This window comes from Seriola dumerili, unplaced genomic scaffold, assembly GCF_002260705.1.
Source record: "Seriola dumerili isolate Sdu_G_001 unplaced genomic scaffold, Sdu_1.0 BDQW01000091.1, whole genome shotgun sequence".
Taxonomy (NCBI): Eukaryota; Metazoa; Chordata; class Actinopteri; order Carangiformes; family Carangidae; genus Seriola; species Seriola dumerili.
In genome coordinates this window covers 1014359-1040586 of record NW_019174346.1, presented here as the reverse complement: position 1 = coordinate 1040586, position 26228 = coordinate 1014359, and the positions used below count along the sequence as shown (strand labels likewise).

Here is a 26228-nt window from a genome sequence, read left to right as displayed (position 1 = left end):
TAGAGTGAAGCATAAAGCCAGTTCAGTAGCAACATCTATCTCCAAGAGTTCTGTGTTTTCTTACTCTCAATTGAGCCACAACATCAGTCTTTCCCAAAATGGGAGGGGCTCTTATTTTACTAGAAAGTCGGTCCAATGAAAAACTGTTCAAGGCTTATGTTGGCTGATTATTCAGAGTAACGGGATCTCTTGTTCTGGGAAAACATGTGAAATTCCAGTCACCTCCATTGTTTTGAGGCTAACAGAAGAAATCTAAGTCAGACATCTCTGGGCAAGTAAACCCAAAACATGGACGTGTGACTGGAATATTCCACTGTGGATTTATAACTGAATAATCGTTCAGAAACAATCGCCTTGAACAGTTTTCATTGGACCGACTTTCTAGTAAAATAAGAGCCCCTCCATGGGAAAGACTGATGTTGTGGCTCATTGAGAGTAAGAAAACACAGACTCTGGAGATAGATGTTGCTACTGAACCTGGCTTTATGCTGTCACCTTCTAACATACATAACATACACAGCATATTTCCATTCTCTTCCATTGCATTGGGGCAATGGAATGGAGTGAGGAATGGCAGAGACAGATATCTCTAAATATATATGAGCATATAAAACCTAAACTGTCTGATAACGCAGAGAGCAGGGAGTATCTAGTTTCTTTTATTTATTTTATTTGGGTCAAGTGACCCTTTTATTTCTGACTATGGTTAAAATGGATTAAACCAGCGGTTCCAAAAGTTTCGGTACATTCTGCATGATATCTCCTGAAGAAAACAATTCAATTTAGATCAGTAGAAGCATTCGTGACCAGTGGAGGCAAAGGTCTAATCAAACAGATAGGATTTCATTCATATCTGCAAGTAAGCAGTGGATACTCTCATCCTCTGCCTCTCCCCATTTCTTCTCCTCCATCCCTCCCCACTACCCAACACTCCCTCCATCCCCGTGGCAATGTGAGGCGGGCAACAGTATCCGCTCTATTAAGAAACAACCTCTAGAGATATATGCCTTCTCAGTATGCGGCCAAGCCTGAAACGGTAAAACACACACACACACACACACACACACACACACACACACACACTGGATACCTCAGGTCTGAGATAATCAATGCCAACAGAGCAGCAGATATAGAGAGGATGGAGAGAGGCAGACCCAGGGCCAAGGTCTATGCAAACACGCAAAAGAGAGAAAATATACTGAGAAGAGGCCATATGAGCATCTGACTCGTCTGTGTACAGTATATTTCATATCAGTTCCTCAATCTTTATAGGTTATTTATGGCACATCAGCTTATTAAAATGATAACACATGCAGGAGAAGGGGGTGCTGTGCATCAGAGATAAACAACAACCATGAAGCAAAGAAAAAAAAGTAAATATGAATGCATGAAAATAATGTATGAAAACCTCTAATTAAATCCCATATAATGTCTCAGTCTGTCCCAGCTTGTTTTCAGCTTGTTTTTTCAGATGCACACAAGCTGAAAGAAACGCATGCCAGCAAAAACACCACATGGTTTTTACTTTGTCTATTTATAAATGGCACTTTGCATGAGTGAAGAAGAATAGGCGACAGCGAGAGTATAAGACATCAGACTGACAGCGCTCCTACATCACACTCGCTGTCTCCGCTCATACTGTCAACCAACCTCAAGGAAAAACTGACAAGACGCGCAGGTGTCCGATGGCTATTAGTGTAAAAACTTCCTCATCTGTCAGCGACGGGGAACCAGTTAGTGAACCAGCTGTCAATTAATCAACTACTCATCTTGAGAAGCATCTCACACTCGAAGTACAGCGTGTGTCTGTTTGTGGTGTGTGTGTATGTGTGTGTGTCGGTGTGTGTGTGTTTTATTGCCTGTCGACATTTTGGTGCAAGACCTTTAGCAAGACATTTCTCATGGGAGATTCGACATACACATATTTGAGAGCAGGCCATGAGAAAAGGGCTCGTCCAAAAACTTAAGCATCAGGCAGTAAGACAGACAGCCGGAGAATTTTCACTTGGTTTTCAAGAGCGTCTCATTGTGGGATTTAGAGTGCTGCATGCACCATGATTAAACCAGCAGAAGAAATTTATTTAAAGCTTGGAAATAATGCACACAAACACATACCTGCACACTGAAAAACATGCAAACTTTAAATTTGTTGAGGCTGTTGCACGACTTTAAATGTCCACAGTAGCAAATTAGATGAGAGAAGGTTTGCAGCAATCTCCCAGTACCCGATCAATCCAATTATCAGTCCAGCTATGAATCCTGGCTCACATCTCTCACTCCAAATGAATTCAGTGAGCCTATAATTAGCCAGCTCTGCTTGGACACCACCAGGGATAACATATAGGAATGGATCCTGGAAAAATACGCCCTTATTATCAGTCTGTGAATTTTTCATGAGAAGTTGCAAAAGCTGCCAGTTTCACGTTCTGAGAAACTCAAGGCCCACGAGCAAAACAGAGTCAGTGAGTCTCTACTGGAAGTTCCAAAAACAAGGCAAACGGGAAGGTGCGAAAACAAAGGTCTAACAACTGCTGCGTGGAACCAGGGAGGTAAACTGTGCATATACAGAGGGGATGATGAGGTAAATAGGGACAGGTGTGAGGAGGGGCGGAGTGGCCAGTAGGCACGAAACCGGTATTGATGATAACCATGATCTTTAAAAAAGGAAGCTCTCTCCGCCTCCTTACACTCACATCTCAGTCTAATTCATTTACCAAGAAAAGAGACTAAACACACAGTAAGCAAAGCTAAAGATGAAATTGACTGATAACATTGTTATCATTTTTTTATTTCAACTTTTCTTTAGATATTGTGCTAATATTGGCCATGCTAATCATGTAGTGAAAAGCTGATATCATAACAACCCTTTCCAGTCAATAGATCAGTCAGCTGAGAATCAGACTCAGCTGCAAAAACATAGCATAACATAGCAATGCACGGTGAGATCTGACAGAATATACGATGTGTACATCTCAGCGAAATACTGGAACTGTCAAACATCCACCACCAGCCAATCATTTCTCTATCCATATTCAAAGATAATAAAATCACTTGATCTACACGGTCCTCTCTCTCTCCCCTCACATTCAGCAATAATTAATATCTATCAACTATAAGGATGAGCTGAAATCAGTCCTACAACAATCAGTTAATAAATGACAAAGGTATTGTTTAAAGTGTTGTCTCTCTTTTTTTCTGGGTATCAATTGTCTCACTGAAAATCTAAATCCACTTGTGTGGTTATGGTTAAAAGCGAACCATATGAGCACTCTGCAGCCGAGGCAATTTGTGCATTAGGGTAGGAGAGCACACCTGTCATTCATCTGCTGCTCTACATAATGTGGCTCTAGGAAATGGAGCTGCCATCGAGCACAGCACTGATGAAGCTGATTTCACTCCCGTCTCCTCTTTCTGATGCTCCATGTTATTACAAAGAATCATCTATGAGTCTGGATGTGTTTCTTTTCAGTCTCCTTGTGCATTTATCAATACTAACAACACGTGATCATGGATTTCATCACTACCCCCCATTTACCCACAAGAAAACACAATTCATTTAATATTAGTGACATGCCTACACATTAGATTACAATGGAAATCAATAAATATCATGTTGTAACATGTATGTTTATACTGTGTCAATAAGTGGGAGGCAATTATTGGTCATATGAGCATTTTGAGTGTAATGGTGATTATAAACATCTTAAAATCCTATTTTCAGTCCAAGAAATTATGATTTTTGCTATTTGGAAATGGTGAAAAAAATCAGGTAAGTATTTTCCCATTTACGTTACAAACAAACAAGCAGTTGAATATGAGTGGTCAGACAGAGATCTCCATCCACATGGTTACAGGTGGTTTTTGTCTCATCTTCCATTCTTTGACTCTCTCTCTCACACACACACACACACACACACACACACACACATCATTCTGGTGGTAGCCCAGTTGCTGACAGGTTGTCAAACAGTCAAAATCAGCTGTTCATCCCTTTGGCCTCGGACCTGTTACCGAACTGCCATGATCACAAGCCCCCAGAAACAACAGAGTGCCATTAGCACCATTTCATCATAGCAGGGTGGCAGCGCCAAAAGTCGTGCATGACATTCATTGTTGTAACAAAAGTAAATTAGGTCGCTGGAAAGAAGCTGATCAATATGCACAGAACAGATAACATTAGCTAGGTCCCCTGCCATTCTTAACTATGAATAAATATTAAAATGACGGATGAGCTGTAAACTTTCATCAGTTGTGTGTGTGTGTGTGTGTGTGCGTGTGCGTGTGCGTGTGCGTGTGTGTGTGTGTGTGTGTGTGTGTGTGTGTGTGTGTGTGTGTGTGTGTGATGCACGGGTGACTCTGCAGTTACGGATAGTGAAAGTTAAACAGCACAATGCCAATAGGTTCCGTGACTAAATTGCTTCATTAGTATCGTGCACATATTTCAATGTGACATTAAAACCTAAAAATGCTATTGCATTATTCTCCTAGAAACAGGGGATATGACATTAAACCGGAATAAATGAATTTCAGCTGAATAATAGGATATTTTTCATGCTTGATTGTGATAAATTGCCAATAGATTGCTGTTCTGAAAATGAGTTGAATCCTGACTTGCTGTGCATAACTCACATTAAAGATATGGGTGGAGAGGAGACACAGATTTATGTCCTGAACACATCTTTGGGACATTACAGAGGCATTTATATGTGTGTAAATGAATAGGAAGTCCAAGTGCTAGGGACTATATCACTCTGAAGATCCTTTTAATTATCTCCAGTCCCTCTTCAGTGTCTCTTGGTTTTCCTTTACCTCTCAGCTTTATCTTCTCTGTCAGCTCCCAGTGCCTCATTTCATTCTGTCTGTATGCGTGCTCCTTTGTTATATCTCTGCAATAGCCTTGGGAAGTCTGGGAGAAACAGTAAAGGGAGTTTTCCACAGAGAAAAACACAAATTGAGAGAGGTTAGGCAAATAGAAAGGGGGGGGGGGTTATTGGCAGAGGGAGTTTTGCATAATGAAATATTCCATCTTTTCATATTCTGTGGCATTTGAAGATAATACACTTTAAAATATTTGAGCGAATGACTGGAATGGAGGGTCTACCTGTAAACATCTACAGTAATGGAGCTCGTACATACTTGTGTTAGGCAGCAGTAGACTGAGGGAGGTTCACTGTCTCACTGTCGCTGCCTCACATAATAAAACTGAGACCTTGAAAATTGGCCTTGATGACGAGAAAAAAAAAGGAATTTAGTTTATGGGTGTGAAAGGAAGCTGCCAGCTAAGCAAACAAAGAGAGTGTGAATATGAATTATTACTACATCCACACATAGCAACACAGTTAATTGGAAAAATATTGAAATTGTCTATTTGGATTCTGTAATGTCAACATCACAAAAGGCTGTTGATCAAAACATAAAAGGTAGAAAAAGAACAGATTCCTAAAGTGGCAGCGTGGTGCTTCATGTCAAGTTCAGACACGGTGTTCATCTCTATTCAATTATCTTTCAGGAAAATAAAAAATCTAATTTTAATAATATAATAATATTAAAATACCACAATTTTTTAAGGATAGGGCGGCAGCTACATGAAAACACTGACACACCCTTCTTTTACTGTCTGCCTCTGCAAACTGTGCACCTTACACACACACACACACATACTATTTGTATACAGTGTGCATGACAGTGTTGTAATGGGGAACACATCACTGGTCACCAAAGCTTTCAGTAAGCAGCATCAACAACAGCAGCTCCATCACAAACCTGTCTGCTCATTCCAAAGTATTCCCACTGGAGAGAGATGAAGCGATGCTCCAGGAGGAGGAGGAAAATGGCAGAAAATAGGGGAGGCAGAACTGACAGGCAGCCAGGCACAGGAATGGTAGCGGCGCCTTGGAACTGTTCATCTAATTATTCAGCTTTCCATTCAGGAACCTCTCTCCCGCTCCCTCTCTCCCTCACTCTTTGTCCCCTATTTTGCTGCATGTTATAAATCACCACATCTACAGCCTATTAGAGAAAATACCAGTATCTTTGGTTGTGGTGGGTAAGCAGTGGGAACAATACCGCATAAACAACCTCTGTGCTGCTGCACCAGCAACTGCTCACATCTCAGAATCCAAGTGTCTGTCGCTGCCTCTCTGTGCTGCCATTTCTGTGAAGTGCAGTATTGTGATACAGTGTTTAGTGAAGCGGAGTGTATCTCAGATTGCCCAGCAATGTTCCTTAAAACGAACAGGTTTGATTCTTTTTGTTTTGTTTTCGCCAGCTACATTATTTATGTATGCTTCTCTGAAATGTTTAGAATGTAATATTTAATCCAGATTGTGTTCTCACTGTATCTGTTTTCATAATAGCATCTCAGTTCATTACTATGCAGATGATTCTTAGCTTTATCCCTCAACCAGACAATTTCAGCTGGTGGCTACATACCTGTTAAACTAATATTGATTAGACTGTTACTAAAAGTTATTTTAAAGCCCCAATGAAATCAACATTTAGTCCATTTTTGCCATCAAAAATAATGGGGGTATTATTTTTAAATTATTAACAAAAAGAAAAGAAAAAAAGTCTTTGGGGAAATATCGGAAATACTTTCCCTCTCAGCTGCTGGAGGGCGTGTCCAGGTTTGATTGTGAACGAACGTGCTTGTAGTCTACGTGTCAGTTTGACAGTTTGTTCTACTGAATATCCCACCAGCATGCATGTACCACAGTGACATCTGCAGCTAATTAACCATGTAGCCTGCTAACGGATGTTAGCAGCGCACTTCACCGTGGTGAATGTTTGTTTGAGACTCGCCACAGGTTGTCTGTGACGGCATCTTATTACGACAGGGACATTTATCATTGTAACCATGACGATGAAGGTAATCTAACCTTAAAGAATAATGATGATGAACTATGATCTTTTCCTAAACTTAACCAAACCACGACAGTTCTATAAGTTTATCTGCGTGTTGATTATCATTAGCACAATGACAAAGATCCACTATGTCGCCACAGGTGCAATACATGTGTTTGTTGTTGTAACCACGGTGACAGTGGCACACCTGCTGCGAGAGAGGTACTATTTCAGGATACACTTCTATGGGTCATGTCAGACGGGTCAAACCAACTATGGTCGTTCCGGCTGCAGGACCGGTTGGTTTGTTTGGTGGTTTGGTCGTTCAGCGTGCGAGGTGCAGGACGAGACGTGTGTTTTGTGTAAATGTTAGAACTTGCAACGATGGATGAACTGGTGAAGGTAACACTAACTTTCACGTGTTTCTGTGGTCTTTATTTTGCCGTTATAGTCTGAATTTAACAACAGCAAGACAGTGCCATAAATAAAAAGAAGCAGGGCATTTATTTCTGATGGTGTTATTTTACTTTGTTGAACAAAAAGTGATGAAAAGATCTTTTTGCTTCAAAACTTTAAAAACTAACAACGAACACGGAGTTGAATTTCTCTGCACGGCAATTTAGCTGTCTGGTATTCATTCAGAATATTTGATTATGGTTGGCAGTCACAAAGTAAAGTGTTCGTCTGCATCAGATCACATGAGAATTTTGATTAGCTTAATGATAGTCGACAAAGTTGGCATTTTAATCATAAAGCCTACCAATCATCAAACCACAATTACACGGTGCACATCTGGGTGAGTGATCATTTTTCATTTTCACGCCCTGGAGGAACCAAGAGAGTCCTACTGAGATTTTTTTTTACTTTTACCGACTGATGTTACGACACAAAGCAGATACTCAGAGAAAACAGGCAGGAAGCTCAGGCAGATGAAAACTGACATTAGTTTGAAATGAAAAACCAACACAACCTTTAACCTCCAAGGAGGATGGCATTAACCATGAGCACTGATCTGGCTGGCGGACGCCGTTGACTGTGGCGTTATGGAATGACAGACAGAGGATGGATAAGGCTAATATCTCAGCAAATGCAAACGCATCCCTCTTCTCCCAGTGACAGCAGGATTATTCAACCATGCTGTAAAGCCCTTAATACTTCCACACTGACAAAATTCACAAGCAAAATATAGGGCGCACTAAGCGTATCATAGTTTATGTCAGTACAGGCTTTTTGCAAGTCGTGACTTGATGATGGGTTTTCACTGTTAATTAATTTCAGTTGTTAGAAACACTTGTGCAGCTAAGCACATGAGTGCTGGTTACTTGGCCCTCCGGGAAGTTTCTCTTGCCATGTTACAAATCAGCAAATGGGTGAATAAAATGCACATGACATCAGAGTAACCTGACACAGCGAGCGTGGAGTTTTATGGGAAATGGATAAAATCTAGCGGCGTTACTGCTCCAAGGCTGCAGGGAAATGCAACCCAAAGATTTAGTGTCGGGGGGAAATGGGCCGAGCCACACAGTATTTGCCTGGCAACAATCAAGAGCTGAATACATAAACCACAACCAAATGATACCCCAACATGATTTGGGGGGGGGGGGCTGCAGAAGAAATGGAGAGACCCCAAGCATATGCAAAATGTCACCCACGAAGGAGCACATACACACTATCTTCAACAGACAGATTTGTTGATTTGACTCACAGAGTGTCCCCTTTCTCTCCTCCTGCGTCGTCAGCAGACGACGACGTCAGAAAATAGAAATGGACATAAAAACAAAATGTGCACACACACGACAAAGACGGCTTCACATGTCTATAATGTAGAGGAATCCACAACAGTGCTGGTGATTCACAGTGTCTGCCATTTCATTAACACACATTAAGATAAAGATTCAGCAGATTATTTTTCATCCACGACAAGGTCACGACACATCTCTGCTGAAAACTGCTTTTGTCTGAGAAATTATGTAAAATATCAAGTTGGTTTTAATTAACAGTACAATTCACTAATCTGACAAGGAATGTGGAGATGTGAAGGTCAGTCTACTTTCTTTCTTCCCAACAAAAGCAGCAACTGTTCTCACATATGTAGACAGCACAGCCCCGACACAATGCTCACACAGGCACAAACATTCAGATAATATTGCCACACACCCAGAAGCCATATGGTATTTGTCAGGAACTCTCGAGCACTTCCCCTCTCCTCTCCCCTCACCGTGCTGCTGCAAGCCAAACAAACTCTCTCCCTTCGTCCTGACACTCTGGCACAAATCTGGCTCTTGGAAACGCTGAGCCTCGGGGAATATAGTGACTAAAATTGTTTAGACAATACTTGCAGTTTACTCGCCCCAGTCTCCAAGACTGTATACACAGTCCAGCTGTCCCCCGAGTGTGATACTTATTCATTGACTGATCTAACCATAGGACAACTGGGACAGAACAAGGGAGCGAAAAACAGGATGAGGAACAAGAGGCTAGCATGGCGTTCACAAACTGTCACAGGCAATTGGAAATAAACACTGATATCTGACTGCAGCTGTGGATACAGAGTATTTACAATGTGTCACTGCTTGTCTATCAGACATATCGCTCCACATCCATATGGAGAGAAAATGACAACTTTCCTGAGACATACCACTCTACTGCCACTTAGGATCTTTCACTGCGTTTATCCAGAGTGACTACAGACAGGATGTTGTCAGCGACAGTGACAGCCATTTGAAGTGAGGAGCCATTAGTTAATGGATAGGGGCAGGCAGAGGGAGAACCTGACCTCCGAATCCGCCTCTCTCTTAACTGCTCCGTGCGTCTCCTGCAGCCGCTCATTTTCCAGCATGAGATTACAATCAAAGAGGAGCAGACAGGGAGAGAGACCAGGGGTCCCACCTCCAGCTGCCAATCTCACAGTCTGACTGAGCTGCCCATATCCCATGATCCACTTCAGAGAGCGTGGTGTTACAGTGAACATGTCCATCATGTTAATGCATTCATGCAATTACCACGAGCCATCACGTCTTCCAATGGCTTTCCCTTTTCAAGATATACAAAGAAAAGGAAATAACATACATTCAGGACGAGAAATACTGAATGGAGAATGTTGCCTTATATCATTTTTTACATGCATGTATGTTACATGAAATTATGTACATGTATATGTCATGTTGTGATTTATGTTTTTCTTTTGGCCCTGAATCAGAATTAGAACTAAACTATTAAACTATTAACTATTTTCATTGTTAATTAAAAAGAAAATGAAATATTTTCTTGATTAAACATTTACTCACTTATATAAATGGTAAAAAAAATGCCTAAACTCAAACTCCTCAGCCTGAGAAAACTCCATCAACTGAGGAAGACTGTGAGATGTGACTGAAAGTTCCAGAAAGTTAAAAGTGATTCAGCATCACTATAAAGTTGACGGACTCACGATGGACAGTTTAAAAAAAAAAGATGAAAATCGATGCAGCAGAAACAGAGATATCATCCTCCTCCCCGTCAAACCTGGCACCTCCATTACCCATCATGCAACTTGCCCGCCGACAGTGTGGTCAAAGACTGTGTGTTATCCTCGTAGCAGCTGATGTAGCCTCGAGCTGCTAGCCTCAAGCAGAGATGTGGATACAGAGGTCTGATGAACCCACTTCTTTCCACACCCCCATATTTTATTTTAATTCAGACTTGCAGTCTTCAGCTCCAGCTAACGCCGCCTCAAGTGACATCGCTAGAGGACATTTATCAGACAAACTCAAGCTCAGCTCCAGAGCGAGCTGCCCAAGACCTGTAAACACACTTTGATGAGTTTGATTTTTCAAACTCTAAGGTGAAAGAAGGTGAAAGAACTTTCATGCTCAAATTTTTACATCTTGTTTTGTCCAACCACCTGGTGCAAACCCGAAGATCTTTACTGATCAAAAGATGTAAATCCTCACAACTAAAATCGTTGCTGATTCATTTTCTGTTGATCGATTAACTGATTGTGATCATTGCAGTTCTGCATACTGGAAAATGCATTGCTTTGTTTTAGCTGTGTTTTGTAATCCAGTGTGGGATGGGATAAATGGATGCCATGACATGGAAATTTAAATTAACCAATTAAAATTAAATAAACAGAGGAATGAGAGGAGAGTTTGTCTTTCGTATGTTCATGTACATGAGGAGTGGTGTGGCTGCGCAGTTGTCTCTCTCTGTGGCTCATTAGTTCATCACTGCAGTGTTGAGACCAAACCTTTAACATCGCCACGAGCATCACTTTCCTCCAGCAAATGGCAGTGTCCAATTAGTTTAAGAATAACATGTATTCCTCTCCCTGACTGAACCTAAAAACAGGTCCACTATCCAATAACCTTTAGAGTACACAGGCTGTGACTTTGCCTTCACCTCAATAAAGCGCTCCATGATTGAATCAAGTGGCTGAGGTCAATAGGACATATGTTCATTTCCCAGGGTCCTCTGGGGTCCCTGCAGGCAGAAGAAATATGCTGAGTGTCTTCTGTGACATTTATTGGATAGGAACTAAGTTATATGTCTTTTTTTTTTTTAAATTCTTTTTCTCATTTCATCTCTTTCACTTTCAGAAAGGGTTCCACTAGTCTGCATGTGTGTGTGTGTGTGTGTGTGTGTGTGTGTGTGTGTGTGTGTGTGTGTGTGTGAGCATGTTGTGTGCGCTTATACACAGTATTTCAACCCTGTGGTCACGCTTCAGGCACCAGCACATACTACATCTGTCACTGTCTCTACCACGTCACCTCAATTTTCTGCAAACAAGTTTCACTCCTGTGCCTTGAAGGACAGACACTTCTTCCTCTCGCTCTTCTGTTCCCATCTGTCTCTGTCACTCCTTTCCTGCTCCCATCACTTTACATCTGTCAGATTCCAACACTGTCTTTTGTCAGCCGTCTCCCTACTTTTCATCATCTCTCCTTCACTTCACTTAGATTATATTATGGCGGCAGTTGGAAACATTATGATATAGTAAATTCTAAATCGGACTTCAGTTAAGGCTTTTATAGGTAATTAATTTTCCACTGTAGCTTTCACATTTGGTTTGTCAATACAGGATCAAATGACTAATGCACTAACCAAGTCTTGTCTTTCACTTCCTGAGAAGTCGAGTCCATGAACTCATCATATTATATAAAGTGGCAAGAAATTCATTCAACCAATCATGTAAATTAACTATGATTATTTAATATTTATTTTTAGGGACAGAACTGGAGCAGAGTATACATTCAATACACTAATGGCCTCATATCTTCAGTGCACTGCAGTATTGTCTACTATGCAAACATTTCATTAAAGCAATATAGATTTTTTTTTAATAAATGAAGTATATTCCCTGCTCTGTTATAGTATCCCAGCATGCATCTGTTGTTGTTATTAATTAAAAAGAAATGTGCATCACATATGAAAGAGTTGGTTTTCCAATTGTTCTACAGTGTTCTGTATCTACAAAGACTTCTGGGAAAACTGTTTCTATTAGATCAGCTGTTCTGAAACTACAGTGTGCACAATACACAATCCATGTTTACATTATGCATAGGTAAATATTCAAATATTCAAATATGGACATATCCAAGCTGATTGTAATAACAAGAGTAAAATTCTACAGCAGCTATGTGAGGCTGTATTCAGCATCATCATCATGACATCATCATGACATCATCATGCTGCTGTAAAGCAGCTGCAATGTTAACCATGGTCACCATGTTAAGTTAGCAATCGAACATTTGCTGAGCAGGCTTAGCCTACACACAAAGTACCACAGAGGCTGATATGTAATGTCTGTTTTGCTGATATTAAGTATTGGACAAACTTATAATTGAACCTGATGATAGCTTCTATATTGAAAGTCAAGAGATCACCAAGGCTGTTACAGTTCATCCTGGAGGGACCATGAATGTTGGTGTTCTGACTCATCAGTAGTCATTACGATATATATATATATATATATCTGACAGACAGACGGACAGGGAGACATTGATGCTGATGATGATTCAGTTGCGTTGCAGTTGTGTTCCTGATCAGATCATAAAGATATAGATAAAAATCTATAAAAGATAAACTACGCGATGGTCCTGTCGGATCATTTCAGTGTAATGAATCATAGATCAGTGTATTTGTTAGATTGTCCACAGAGAAAGAAATAAAGGGTTAATCATTAGTCTCTTGTATGAAACAGTTACAGTAATAATAATGTGCTCCTGACACAGCTGTACATGTAGCTCATGGTGTGAACTGTTCAGTCTCACTTCAAACTCTCTACTAGAAAATTATACCATCCTCAATTCTGTTCTATTATTAGAGCCTTGTCACATAGTATTATTGCCTGAGTGATTTTTGAGTGACAAACATAATAAGTGCAACATGATGATTTGATGATACTGTCTGTGTGCGAGGGCTGTATGTCAAAGCACATTATTCAAAAACAGTAACTTAGTGAGTGTCACACAGAAGACTGAACCCAGTCACCCCTCTGAATACAGTTCTTTAGTCAAAGGAAACTTTACGTAATTAAGACACTGCACTAAATTAACAACTAACACATTAACAAGACAAGACAAATTATTTGACACGTCTATTGACAGATTAAGGTCAGTCCTCCTTTTAGCACCCCCCAGCTTCTCAGTCCTCTCCTAAACTCCCTAACTCAGCAGCCTTTGCCAGAGGGGATTCTGTTTTACCTTCCAGCCCCAGGGTGACCCATGAATCTGTGTGACCTCTGAGGGATGAAGCAGGGAGACATAACTCATCCAGGCAGCTTCAACAAGTACACTCTGTGTTCCCCCTCGACCTTAAAACCTGGCAGTAAATTTAGTGAACTCCCAGTAATAAACTCTCCCCCTAGAGGGCTTAGCTTCTCAGGGTAGGAGTGCTGACCTAGCATTACCATCCTACCGTTTGACCATCTCTTTCATTATAATTCAAAAGGTGAAATGGATACAAGACGGGTTTTATTATTCTAAAACCTTTGTGAAATGTCTGCCCAGGAGACCGAGCCTGGGTAGAGCTCTGCAGCTGATGCCGCTGAGCAGACCAGGGGATCGGTGGAAAAGGTTGGGGAGCTCTGCAGTTTGTGAGGCTGTGGTTGTTAACCCTTATTATCTGCACTTCCTTCTTTCAGAGAGGGGTAAGAGCTCTTTCCTCACTCTCGGTACTTTCCAGTCTGAGTCCAGTGTTTTTGGACTTGCAAAACCTGTGCTCCAGAAGGACTCACAGACCATCTGCACTTACCCTATTCTGATGGCCGTATAAGCCGTGACCTCCTGCTCTCTGCCCTCCGTTTGTTTCTGCACAGGCTTCATTCCATCACTCACAGCTAAACCTACACACACACATGCACACATACGTTTGGTTGCTGCATGCAACCTGACAGATTCCTGCCTGAGACACACTGCAGCGAAGAGTGTTTAACTGGCAACAGCACACACTTGACGCTTGCAACTCTACGATTCAGCGAGTAGACACTGTCACCTGTTGGGAACACACTCAGCCCCTGTTTAAACCTGGGGACTAAAACAAACACACAGCTGTTGCCTTTCTGACAGGTGGGCCGTGTTGTGAATTTCCACCTGTCCCTCAACCATAAAAATCACCGTATTGGAGCAAAAACTAAAAGAGGATTTTACATTTACATATTATGTTTCATGTTGTATGAGATCAGTGTCATTGGTTAAGCCAGTGTAAGGTAATCTGTGATTGTAGTGAGTATAAATATCTTAAAAAATAAAATTAAATCATTCCTTCCTCCCGACACTGTACAGGAGATTACAGATTATACTGAGCAAATATTTTGCACTTTTCTGTTTTTACTTTCTTTGAGGACAGATTCAAATTCCTGGATCATGTTGCACATTGTGAGACTGGAAAATCAATCAAAATGTTTAAAGGCGCTCAGACAATTATCTGGATATCTGTGTTATGTCTGAGATAGCTTCTCGGTTACTCTTAGTTCAGTGATGTGGTTGACTTCTGTACGAACGCTTGACTGTGGTCATTCATACTGTAGATGCTTTTCCTGATGAGAGTTATGTGAGAGTTATGTATTTTTTACAGAATTATTATCACAGTAAACATCTCTCAGCACTGTGTTCATGCACACACCAACACACACCAACAGAACTTACTGGCTACTTCCAGGGATGCATTGTGACTGATTGCCTGGCCCAGATAGTTTCGGGCCACGCACACGTAGCTGCCATCATCGGGCTTGCTCCGTCGCCCGTGGACGATACGTAGGAAGAAGAGGGACCCGCTGGGCAGCAGCATACGGTGGGAGCGGGGGTTGTCACGGTCCGTCTCAACACGCTCCCCATCTTTGTACCATTCCACCGTGGGGGTTGGACGGCCCTCTGCCTTACAGTTGAGAGTGGCTGGTTCCCCTTTGGACACAATGAGGTCAGAGGGGTGCTCCACGATGCGGGGAGGGAAGTCTTCCTGGCGAAGACGAGACCCTAGAGGGTTAGAGGAGTAAGGTCGTGATTAAACAAGGACGAGGATCAGTTCAGAGTAGCTATACTAGTTATATAACACTTACTGTACATGTCAATGGGACACAAAAAACACAGTCATATAATCCCTCCATGCAATAAAGAGTAGTACTAATCAAAACAGCGGCAGCTCTAAAGGAATTAGATATGGTGCATTATTATTGCTGCGCAAGTGCCTTGTATTAAAAATAATCCAGTCTGACAACTTAATTACCACAGAATCACGTCACTCATTAAATGTTTTGTGTTTGTTTCAGCAGCTGGAACCTCGAGAGGCACTGAAAATTAAAAAACGCTGACACATGAAATCATCAGGATAATATCTTTCAAAACAAGTTTACCCTCAGAACATGTATTTGCACGGAAATATGTTTATACAGAGGTTTTGAGAAAAGCTTAAAGGCTGAATTATTATTGGATTAGAGAGTTATCAGTTATTACACCAGGGTCATCATTTTACCCATTTAAATATAGTTTCAAACACAGTGAAACTTCTAGAGCTATAGCATCTCTCAACTCTCAAATGTATAATGTGTATCTTCACAGTTCATCAGTGACAAGGGAAAGAAGTAAGGTGGAAAATATTCTGAGCAAAAGACAAAGGCTGTTCATCCTCAACATGAGCCATCTCTCCTCCACTCTACTGCAGTAACTTGTGTATGTGTGTGTGTGTAAACTTATTTATGTTACGTGCTCACCACAGCCTCTGAAATCGTTAAACCAGCCATAGAAATCCGAATCAATACCTCCAATCATACCCACACTAACAACCACAAAATCACCTCTAATCCCTGATACACTGTTGAGATGCCAATCATGCTCTCGCCTCACCGTCTTCTCAGAGAAACTGTGGAACAATGAGTTCCTGTGAGGCCGAGGACAAAGAAAACCTCCCTAATGAGATCCAGGTACACAACTCCAATGTTTCTGTACATCTTACACTCCTCCATCTCTTTCCAGCCTCCTAACACAGCCAAGCATGCACACTAGACCCTCGCCAACCACGACCACACACAGACCCCCCCCCCCATTGTCTTTCCTTCTTCCCTCAGTGCTGTGTGAATGCTGGAGACTCTACAAAACAGTCACAGGTACTACAGTTCTGTCTCAGATTTCCTAAACTACAATGCACAAAACAACTGTGCTAAAAAAAACTGCTAACAACACAATGTAGAGAGAGTGAAGAGAAGATGGAAAGAACACAACATTAATGTCAGCCACTGTTTACCTATTTTACAGCCGTGGGAACACTTTCTGTTCTCTCATGCTGTTGCAAACACTAACTTACACAGCCTTCAGTAGGCCAAGCTTTAATGTGCCAATGGTCCTGTAAAGCAGATAATCACTATCGTGCTCAACAGTGATGAGCTCCTGCACTCCTGCTGCAACCAATAAATCCCATACAGACAAGTGTTTACCCAGATAGAACACCTCACACACTGTGAAGTGCAGGGTGAGAATTTGATCCATTGGGTAGTGCGGTACACTTCTGTGTGTTAGCACAAGTCTGCATTAACTGTATTTTCCGAAAAGCTTACACAAAAACTCTGCAACAATAGGAGCATGATGTGCACAAGCTTATCGTTAAAAACTAAGGGGTGTGCTGACACGTGCATGTTTTGCACCCAAAAGCTCTATATTACCTGGACAGTAGCAGTCAGACTAAATGGATGTGGGCTGCTGAGATAAGCCCTCCCACTGCCTCAGTCTTACATTCTTTTTTTTTCTTTTCTTCCATTTGCCTCCTTTATCTCCTTTTCCTTTAATGTTGTTAAATGGAAAACCTAGCTAAAAGGCTACATGCTAATGAACAGAAAAACTGACTGACAAAAAGCTGAATCAAGGTAATTACCCACCGGCCAAAAATGCTTCTTAGTACCAAGCACTTTTCATACATATATAAAAAAGCCCCTGGCCATGCAGGGTAGGATTTATTTTGCTCATGTTCTGCTGCAGTACAATAGAAAGTGAATAGTACTGAATTAAATCAAGAGTCAACAGCCTCAGCTCTGTAAGGCTGTAGCTGTGTTTTCAGCAAAATGCTAATGTCGGCATGGTAATGATGTTTACCATGGTCATCAACTTAGTTTAGCATGTTAGCGTCGTAACATTTGGTAATTAGCACAAAGCACATCCAGCTGAGGCCGATGGGAATGTCAGTAGTTCTGAATGTTTTTAAGTAGAGAGGTGGGTGTGATGTTGCACTGAGAAGTCGGGGTTCAGCCTCTGGGCAGCCTCTGCATTAAAGTGGTGGACTGACCACTGACATGCTGTAGCTGCGAGCAGGTAAAAATTTAAAACCAACACTTTTTTTTTCCTTTTTGTAAATGTAGTGAATTGAAACAACACAAAAAGTAATCGCAAATATTTAAGTCCAGTTTTACACACTATCTAGACATTTAAACCGACAACAGAACAATATAAACAAGGCGGCCACTGTGGCCCAGGGTCCCTGTTTGCAGCACACATGCTGCTTTCCTTGTTCTTAATTGTGTTGGGCTGATGCCTGGGGGGGGGCATGCAGCTCCCTAAGCTTCCTGGCATTATAGAAAGGCAATATCAGCCCACCACAAGTGGGCCCCCAGAAGACCAGGCTTTATCTGCAAAGGGCCAGCAGCCAGCATACACTCAGTATGCAAAAACATGAACACAGATGCACAATGGAGAACATACATACACACTAAAGGTCATTTGTAGCACCTGTACCCCCCACAAATATTTTCTGTGTCAGTCATCCCTGAGGCAGTTATGTTGTCTTGTGAAGATCTAGTGAGAGAGGCAGATTGAACAGCAACAAACACTAAAGAGTGAAAGGTGGATAAAGAGTCTGTCTTCTCCAGAACTGCGTGTGTCTCAAGAGAATTAAATAAAATGTGCAGGAAAAAAAAACATAGTAGAAAGCTATAGTATGCTGGAGCAACAAGCAAGGCATTTAGTATTTTATTCAAGTAGGGTTGGAGAATCTGTGAGGCAGAAAAGAAAGCATGAGGAGATAAATTACAGGAGAAAGGCAGCAGGAAAAGAAGAGGTGATGGAGGGGGGGGGGGGGTTGAAGCAACAAATCATGAGCACTGAGACTGTAATAACACAATGTGACAAATATGAGTGTAATTTACTGCAACATTGGTGGTCTCAGATCGACCTACCCCAGCGTCATTTACACTACAATACTGTATGTATTTAGAGTTCATGAAAGGAAGCTACTATTACTGTTTGGATCCAAACCAAAGAAATATACAGAGAAAATATCAAATATCACACTCAAATTAGTCACACTACCCGTCAGTGCAGTGTGAAAAATGACCCTATACAAAGGTATAATGCCTCAGACCAGCTGACACACACACACACACACACACACACACAGTTTTAACTCAGATTCACACTGAAAAACCTTCCAACTCACTTCTTAAAAAAACTGTCTTTGTGGTTTTCCCAAACAAGTGTATACTAGAGACGGAGGAGGTGACATTTATTAATGTAGTCTTAGTGCCACCCTTTGGTGCTGCTGACAGCTGTGTGACACGTTCAGCTTCCTCAGTGACTCTGACATGGAGCCTACCCGAGTCACAGTGGTGGAAATGGAAAATCTCCACCTGTAGAGCTGTGGGATTACTGTGGGATCTGGAAGAGTAGCAGTCAGGCACAGCTAATGAAGGCAGGGCGATTTTGTGGACGGCTTAAGAGTGGCCAGTAAATTGAACAGCTATGTCTCGTTAAGGCAATCCTTTTGTTTCACTCTGTAAAAGTCATTTGGTTTTCTCTTTTTGAGACCCGGGGCCGAGACCGTGGATCACAGTCCACTCTTTTAATGGTGAGACGGAGATTTGCAGAAGCTTCATAGTTCACAGCATCGCTCTTGTATGAGTCAAATGACACCACATGTTGGAACAGACAGCTGTCCAAGTCCAGATCAACTTGGCAGCTATCAGTACAACAAAATGGATTCAGACATTACAGAGATTTAGAGAGTAAAGGGCATTTGAGAGACGGACATGACAAGTTACACAGAGAAACAAGAGTCCTGCAGGGAAAACAACTGTCAGAGAGGATGCTGGGACTTCACCTTTGGCCTGACATACAGCGAAAGTCTCAGTTTCACAAAAACAGTGGATTAAGTAAAAATGATAATGCAGAATGAACCCTGTGTCTGAATAACAAGTGAGCGCTGTCAGCATTTCCATCCTAAAATACACTTCACACACCCAGACTAGTCAGCCGTCTGACTCTGTGCCACTTCACTCTCAGCAGCAAAGTATCAGTGAGACGAGTGGGTGATATTATGCAAGTGTTTGGTGTGCATCGCTGCACCACCTTTGGTATTTTAAGCACATCTGATTATACAGAAATGTCAGCAAAACATAAGGCCAAGTTGTGACTAATGTGGATTCAGCGCTACATCAAAGCGGCTGTAAGAGAGACCAGGGACCTGTTTTATAGAAGTGTGCAGACTCCACAATAAAAGGTGATACAAACACAAAAGTAAGTTATTTTAAAAACCACCCACATGTTCACCTACAGCTAATTCTCTCCATAGTGAATCATAATGAGAAGAAATGATGACCATAGTTTTTGTAAGGAATTCACAAACAAGAACAATAACGGTTTTATCAGTTCATTAGTGAGCTTTAAAGGTGCTGAGAGGCATTTTGTTTGTTTGTTTGTTTGTTCTTAAATCTTCGGAGAGAGCCGGGCTAGCGCTGTTTCCCTCTTTCTCACTCTTTATGCTAAGCTAACTGTGTCTTGGCTATAGCCACACACACACACACACACACACACACACACACACACACACACACACACTCATTCATTTGTAAAGTAAAACACCGGGAACCAATAAATGCCAGACATTCTTTCTCAGGCAGTATAAACTACAATTAAGTGGAACAGTTGAACACTGTCATTCACTCAAGTATGTGGGGGAAGGAATGTGAGTGTGTTTCTATGTCTGTGTGTGGCCGGGACAAGGTGTCTGCAACCACACTCTCTCTTACAGCGTGCTACAACACATGATCTCCTGAAATTGCATTTGTGCAGGTGATTTTAATCGCATGGAAGTTATGAGATGTGTGTTTCTCTCTTCTGTCACCCTGCCAACGACACAATGCACAGCGTGGCAGTCTCCAGAGAGGAGAGTCAAGGTCACGGACGATGATAACAACCTCCTGACTGCAGCACACAGATGTTCAGGGCGAGATATGAGCTGAGTGAAAATGTAAGCATGAGGAGCACACTTAACAATATTACAACTGTTTTCATTATTGATTAATGTGTCAACTGGTATTATGATTAATCAATTAATAATTTAGTCTTTGAATGTCAGAAAATAGTGAGAAATGCTCATTAAGATTTCCAATCACACGTCTTTAAATAACTTGTTTGTCTGACTAACTTATCAAGAGTGTTGAAAATTATTTATCTATCAATTGAATAATTCATTCTGCTCCTCCAGTGATAATTAAGTGCAAATATTGATTTTTTTCTTTCCTTGAAGTTGAAGCCTAAATTGTTTAATATGATCTTTTCAACAGTGTCACAACACAATACTAAAAAAATAAATAAAAAATCCACTTTGAGTTGCCATCTGTTAAATGCTCACTGGGAAGGTAACAAGCAATCAAGTCCCCAGGGCAGACTCAAACCAGAACATGGTGCTGGTGCACGATAAACATCTGAGCCAAGTAGGTCACCAGGACACTTTAACTGGAGAATAAATCCATCACACTCACAACCAGTGGTTCTGGTTTGTTTTGAAAACTGAAAACACACATTGAATAATTGAGGGCCAAACATATTGCACCCCTAATCTAATATTCCTGCAGTGTAATAATAGTATGTAAGTATACATGTCATATTCCAAGCAGTGCTAATGCTGTTTACTGATCCTACATGTGTCGCTTTTCATGCAGCGACTGAATCCTGCAGCTACACTCCTTTGACACGGTGAAGAAGTAAACTGTGGTGGCTGATAGTCGGGAGCTTACCTCCTGCATTTGTGCTAAAAAACACCTTTGGAGCACAACTGCCTGGAAAGGCCAGCGGCCCGTCTGAGACGCTTATCCTCACTCCATTAAATGTTCAGTGGAAAGTAAAGTGGTTGTATAGACCATTGATTATCACTCAGGCAGAGCTTGAAAGTCAAACTTCCCATGAATAGAGCAGACGCTGAAGTGGTAAAGAGGATGTTTGTCATTAAAGACAAAAAACTCCACCCTGGGTCAGTCTGGTGTACTAGTTTGACGAGTGATTTACTCTGCAGTCATTACTAGCATCAGTTAAGCAGTGTGCATGGTTAACCATCATGTTTCCTTCTGAGGCCTGTCAGTTATTAAACTCATTTAAAACATAACTAACTGAACTAATACATTAATATTATATTAGCTTCATGCTGTGTCATCGCATGTCACAAACGCATGTCTGCATGACCTACATTTATTTTCTGTCTTAATTACGCCCCTGGTAGTGGCAGCCCAGATGTGAACTGACGGTCACACTGTGAAGGGAGAGAGACTTCGCCCTGGGCACTGAACCATTTACAAAATAAACTCCTATTTCATACTCAGATACAGACACATGCGCTGGACATGCTCATTAGACAACATCACTATATAAAGAACCACACATAAACTCAAACACAGACATGAGCCAGACTTGCCTCTGAACCGGTCCTCTGACTCTCCATTACTGTCTCTGTAATGAGGCAGAATAAGTGGCCACAGTCCGGGATGTTTTTGGACTGCACTGACACTAAAAGCAATCATGGCATTAGCTAAATAGTCCAAGAGCACATTAATAAGAGGGTACACTGAGCCAGGGGGATTATAGGTCAGTGCTGTGTAGATTCACTCAGATTGTGCTGCGTGTTAAAAGAGGAATGAGAGAAGGCAAATACACACTCTGTGGTATTAATACACATCTAGTTGGATTACATTTACATCTGACTTTAAAGGAGCAGTTCACCATTTTGGGAATTATGCTTGTTAACGTTCTTGTCGAGAGTTAGATAAGAGGATGAACACCATTCTCATGAGTGTTGGTATAAAGGAGCCTGGAGCCTAGAGACTGTTAGCGTATCTTAGCATAAAGAGTGGAACCAAGGGGACACAGCTAGCCTGACTAAAACCCCCTTCCACCTCTAAAGCTCACATGTGAGCGGTGTCGATCTTCTCATTTAACTCTTGGAAAGTCATCAAGTATATTTCATAAAGTGTTGAACCAGACTGCACACCCTCTCATGATGCTGCCGTCCAGCTCTCTGCACTGTTTGTCTTTTGTGTTTCTTGGTAACAACAAAGACTTTCTGCAGCATAAAGAATATTTACAACGCTCTGTCCACATCATGTTTGATGGATTTCTTCTTTTAGTGTCTTATCAGATTCTCTGATTAATAAGAAAGTAATAAAATGTATTAACCAGAAATTGATTTCTGAAAATGTGGCATGTTACCGGACATTGCTTATGAAGAAAGAACACTCACGTGTTTAGTTGTTTCAGGCCTGACTGTTTCAAAAGCAGCAGCGGGTGTCTGACACACTGGCAGCGATGAAGCCAAAGAGCCAAATGCAAATCTTATCAAAACACAGCTGCTGCTGCTGCTGCTGCTGCTGCCACATTGTTACATGTTGCACTTGCTATGAAAAATGTACATTAGATAGACCTTCATCAGTGCTAACAAAACCTCAGTATCAACCTTTTTAAAAAAATTCTGATGCAGTTACAGCAGTGTCCAAAAGACCTCATGTTCCTCATGAATACCCAAAGATTTATGTCAGAATGTTGATGGTAATATTTCAGTCAATCACAAAATAAATACACAAAGACAAGGAGATAAACGTATAGATTTAGTGTATAAGAGGAACAGTCATTCTGACACTGTGTGTTTGGTTTTCACACACTCTATCTGCAGGGCACAGCAATACTTCAAGTTGTAATAAAGTAGGCCGACGCAGTCGACCAAGAAGTCAGAGTTCAACACGGATGAGAACCGGCTTCTGGAACTCCATAATATCCTGACCTCTTTTCTCACAGCAAACCTGCTTCTGTCAGTCACTTCCACTGGGCGAATATCACTCTAGCTATGTTCTTGACAAATTGCTTTTCAGTATGAAGGACTGAAGTCTTCATGAACAGACCTCCCTTCTTTCTTCCATAAAGAGGTAACCTTCAATAAGCTTTTTAGAAGGTGATTAAAAACTGCTCATCTGGCAGGAACTGGAGAATTTATCTGTATGAACAGCTTTTTGTGATGCTGCTGTTGATCACACATTGGCGCAGGACTCTGTTGGTTGTTGACATAAAGTATATTGTTAGAGCCTGGCTTTCCAGCTCGGTTTGCCATGTTGTTTGGATCGCGTTTGAGGGTATGAGTCCAAAAGTCTCTCTATGCTTTTATTATGACTGAGACTAAAATGGTTTAAAGGAGCTATTTGTAAGTTTTGCTATTGCTACATAGTCAGTGTTACAAGACAAGAGGTGATAATACATCCTCTGAGCAGCTACTTCTTCAGGGGAGCCTATTCACTAGTCTTCTAGACCAGCGGTCCCCAACCCCCGGGCCCCGGACCGGTACCGGTCCGTGGGTCGTTTGGTACTGGGCCACACAGAAAGAATAAATAACTTACATTATTTCCGTTTTATTTATTATCCAAGTCTGAACAATGTTTTATTTTGAAAAATGACCGAATTCTCTCCATTACATCCGTCTATGACTCACGTGACTCACTCTTGACACATGTCAAGATGCTTGTCTCGGTCACGTGATACATTAACGCTAATATTAAACCCACAAGCTAGCAAAATGAGTAAAAAACAGACGTCTTTAGAAAGTTTCTTTGCAAAGGGGAAACGGCCCAATGAGGAGACAGAAGAAGAGCCTATGACCACTAAGAAAAAGAAAGCTGCATTTAACAGACAGTACCAGGAGACCTACTTAAAATATGAATTTATCGCAACAGGTGATTCCCACGCACCAAGCCCGCTCTGCATAATATAAAATCCGTCTCTCCAATGAGGCAATGAAGCCTCTTGGAGACCAAGCACCCTGCATTAAAAAACAAGTGTTTGGAGTATTTTGAAAGAGAAAAGCGGGAATAAGAAGGACAGAAGCAATTACTGAGGGCCTCCACATCAACAAATGCAAGTGCACTGAGAGCATCATACTTGGTGGCTAACCGTATTGCTAAGGCTAAAAAGCCATTCACTATTGGTGAAGAACTGATCCATTTTTCATGTACTTTATATTTGTTTTGTGGTGTATCTTATTTTGAAGGCATGTTTAAGCATTACCATAGCGACCAGAGAGCGTTAGGGGGCAGAGAGGATGTTACTCTTATTATGTTGTTGGCGCATGTCAGGAGGACGCTGCTAATAAAGTTACATACAAGTACACAGTGGATTCACGTTTATTATTATATTTACAAAATACCACAGTTTTTGTGTTGGTCTTATCATTTTATTTTGTTGTATTTATCCGCCACACCTTAAAGGCTGGTCCGTGAAAATATTGTCTGACATTAAACCGGTCCGTGGTGCAAAAAAGGTTGGGGACCGCTGTTCTAGACTATTAAGTAAACCGCTGCTAATGCTAATGTTAGCTATGTAGCAATGGCAAATCTTACAAATAGCTTCTTGAAGAAGTGTTTCTGAGATAAACTGTTATTTTGTGTCTTCTAATAAATTGCACAACACTTTGCCTTCAATTTGAAATCTTGGTAAAAGTTGTGATTATCTGCTGGTTAGGAGAGGTTTCATTCTGAGGTTAAATGTAATTACAATGATTTGTCCTGAGGCAGCCAACACTGATGGGAATAAACCAGCTTTAAAAATCTGGCTGCCGTCAACACTTGATACCAATCTTGTGTGTCACAATAAAGCTGCTGTTTGAAGTGAGGAAACCGCAGGTACTTTGGGTGATTGGAGGTAAAGCTCAAGTCTGCTCCATTCGTTTCTTGTTGCTGTGGAAAATCACAGGCAATAGGAACAAAATGTCTGTGAGATTAATAACTATCTGAAGTTTCCTTTTATCTCGGTTTTCGTACGTACAGATTCTGAACATGAGTTAATTACAGTATTTCAAAACACAGCCACCAAAGACTGCAGGTGTCACAGCGTTTCTTTCTCCCTAACACCTCGACTCTAACGCTGTCCACACTTCTTACTTTCTCATTAACTTGAGAACTTGTTTTCATTGGTTATCATGAAAGTTATATGGATCTCCAAAAGAAGGTATTCTGCTTCACTGAGAGAGTCAGAAGCTTTTAGTCCTTCCTCTAAACACGCTAAACATTAAAGTCTTTTTTAGTTAATCACGTTGAATGAGAGAAATTAGCTTTAGATACTAAGAATAAACCAAACGGACACAACCAGACTACAGGTAACGGACTTGGTCAACATCTCCCTCTGACTAATGAGCCAACGTCAACCTCTGGTTAACGAAGGTATCGCCCTCCACTACATGAAGGCCAGTCCTGGGGGCTGCTGATCCACCTGCTCTCTTCATCTGTCACTAAAGGCTCACTGGGACGTGACAAGCCGAGTGAAGGCCTGGTTTAGATGTGGTCTGCTCAGGGCTGTCAGAATTCATTTTAATATTAGAATGAGAGGCTCCTCTTAACTCTTCTTCCAAGGCGGTCGATGGAAAATCAAATTCACCTCCATAAAAGGTCACAACTAAATCTGTCTCAGACTAGAAAATGTTCCCGCCTCTGTTCTTATTGTCCACACTGTCTTCATGTTATGTCAAATTCACTATTTTCATTTAAGTTTTCAATTTAAATGTTTTTATCGCAAACTTCTGAAGTATACCAACACGACAACTACATGCCACACACACTGGAAACAACAACACAGCGTTGTGTTTAACTACCATTACACTAATTATGCAGTAGTTGATTTAAT

At 41.2% G+C, this 26228-nt stretch overlaps 1 protein-coding gene across 1 annotated transcript in view; it reads right to left on the bottom strand.

The window, feature by feature from the left end:
- Window positions 1–15386, bottom strand: part of LOC111222372 (roundabout homolog 1-like) — a 56158-nt gene extending 40772 nt beyond the window's left edge. The window contains exons 1-2 of the mRNA XM_022746084.1: window positions 15380–15386; window positions 14970–15296 (exon numbers count right to left, since the gene is read on the bottom strand). Of these exons, the coding sequence (XP_022601805.1) occupies window positions 14970–15296; window positions 15380–15386 (334 nt within the window). The remainder of the gene's footprint in view (window positions 1–14969; window positions 15297–15379) is intronic.
- Window positions 15387–26228: the final 10842 nt, after the last annotated feature.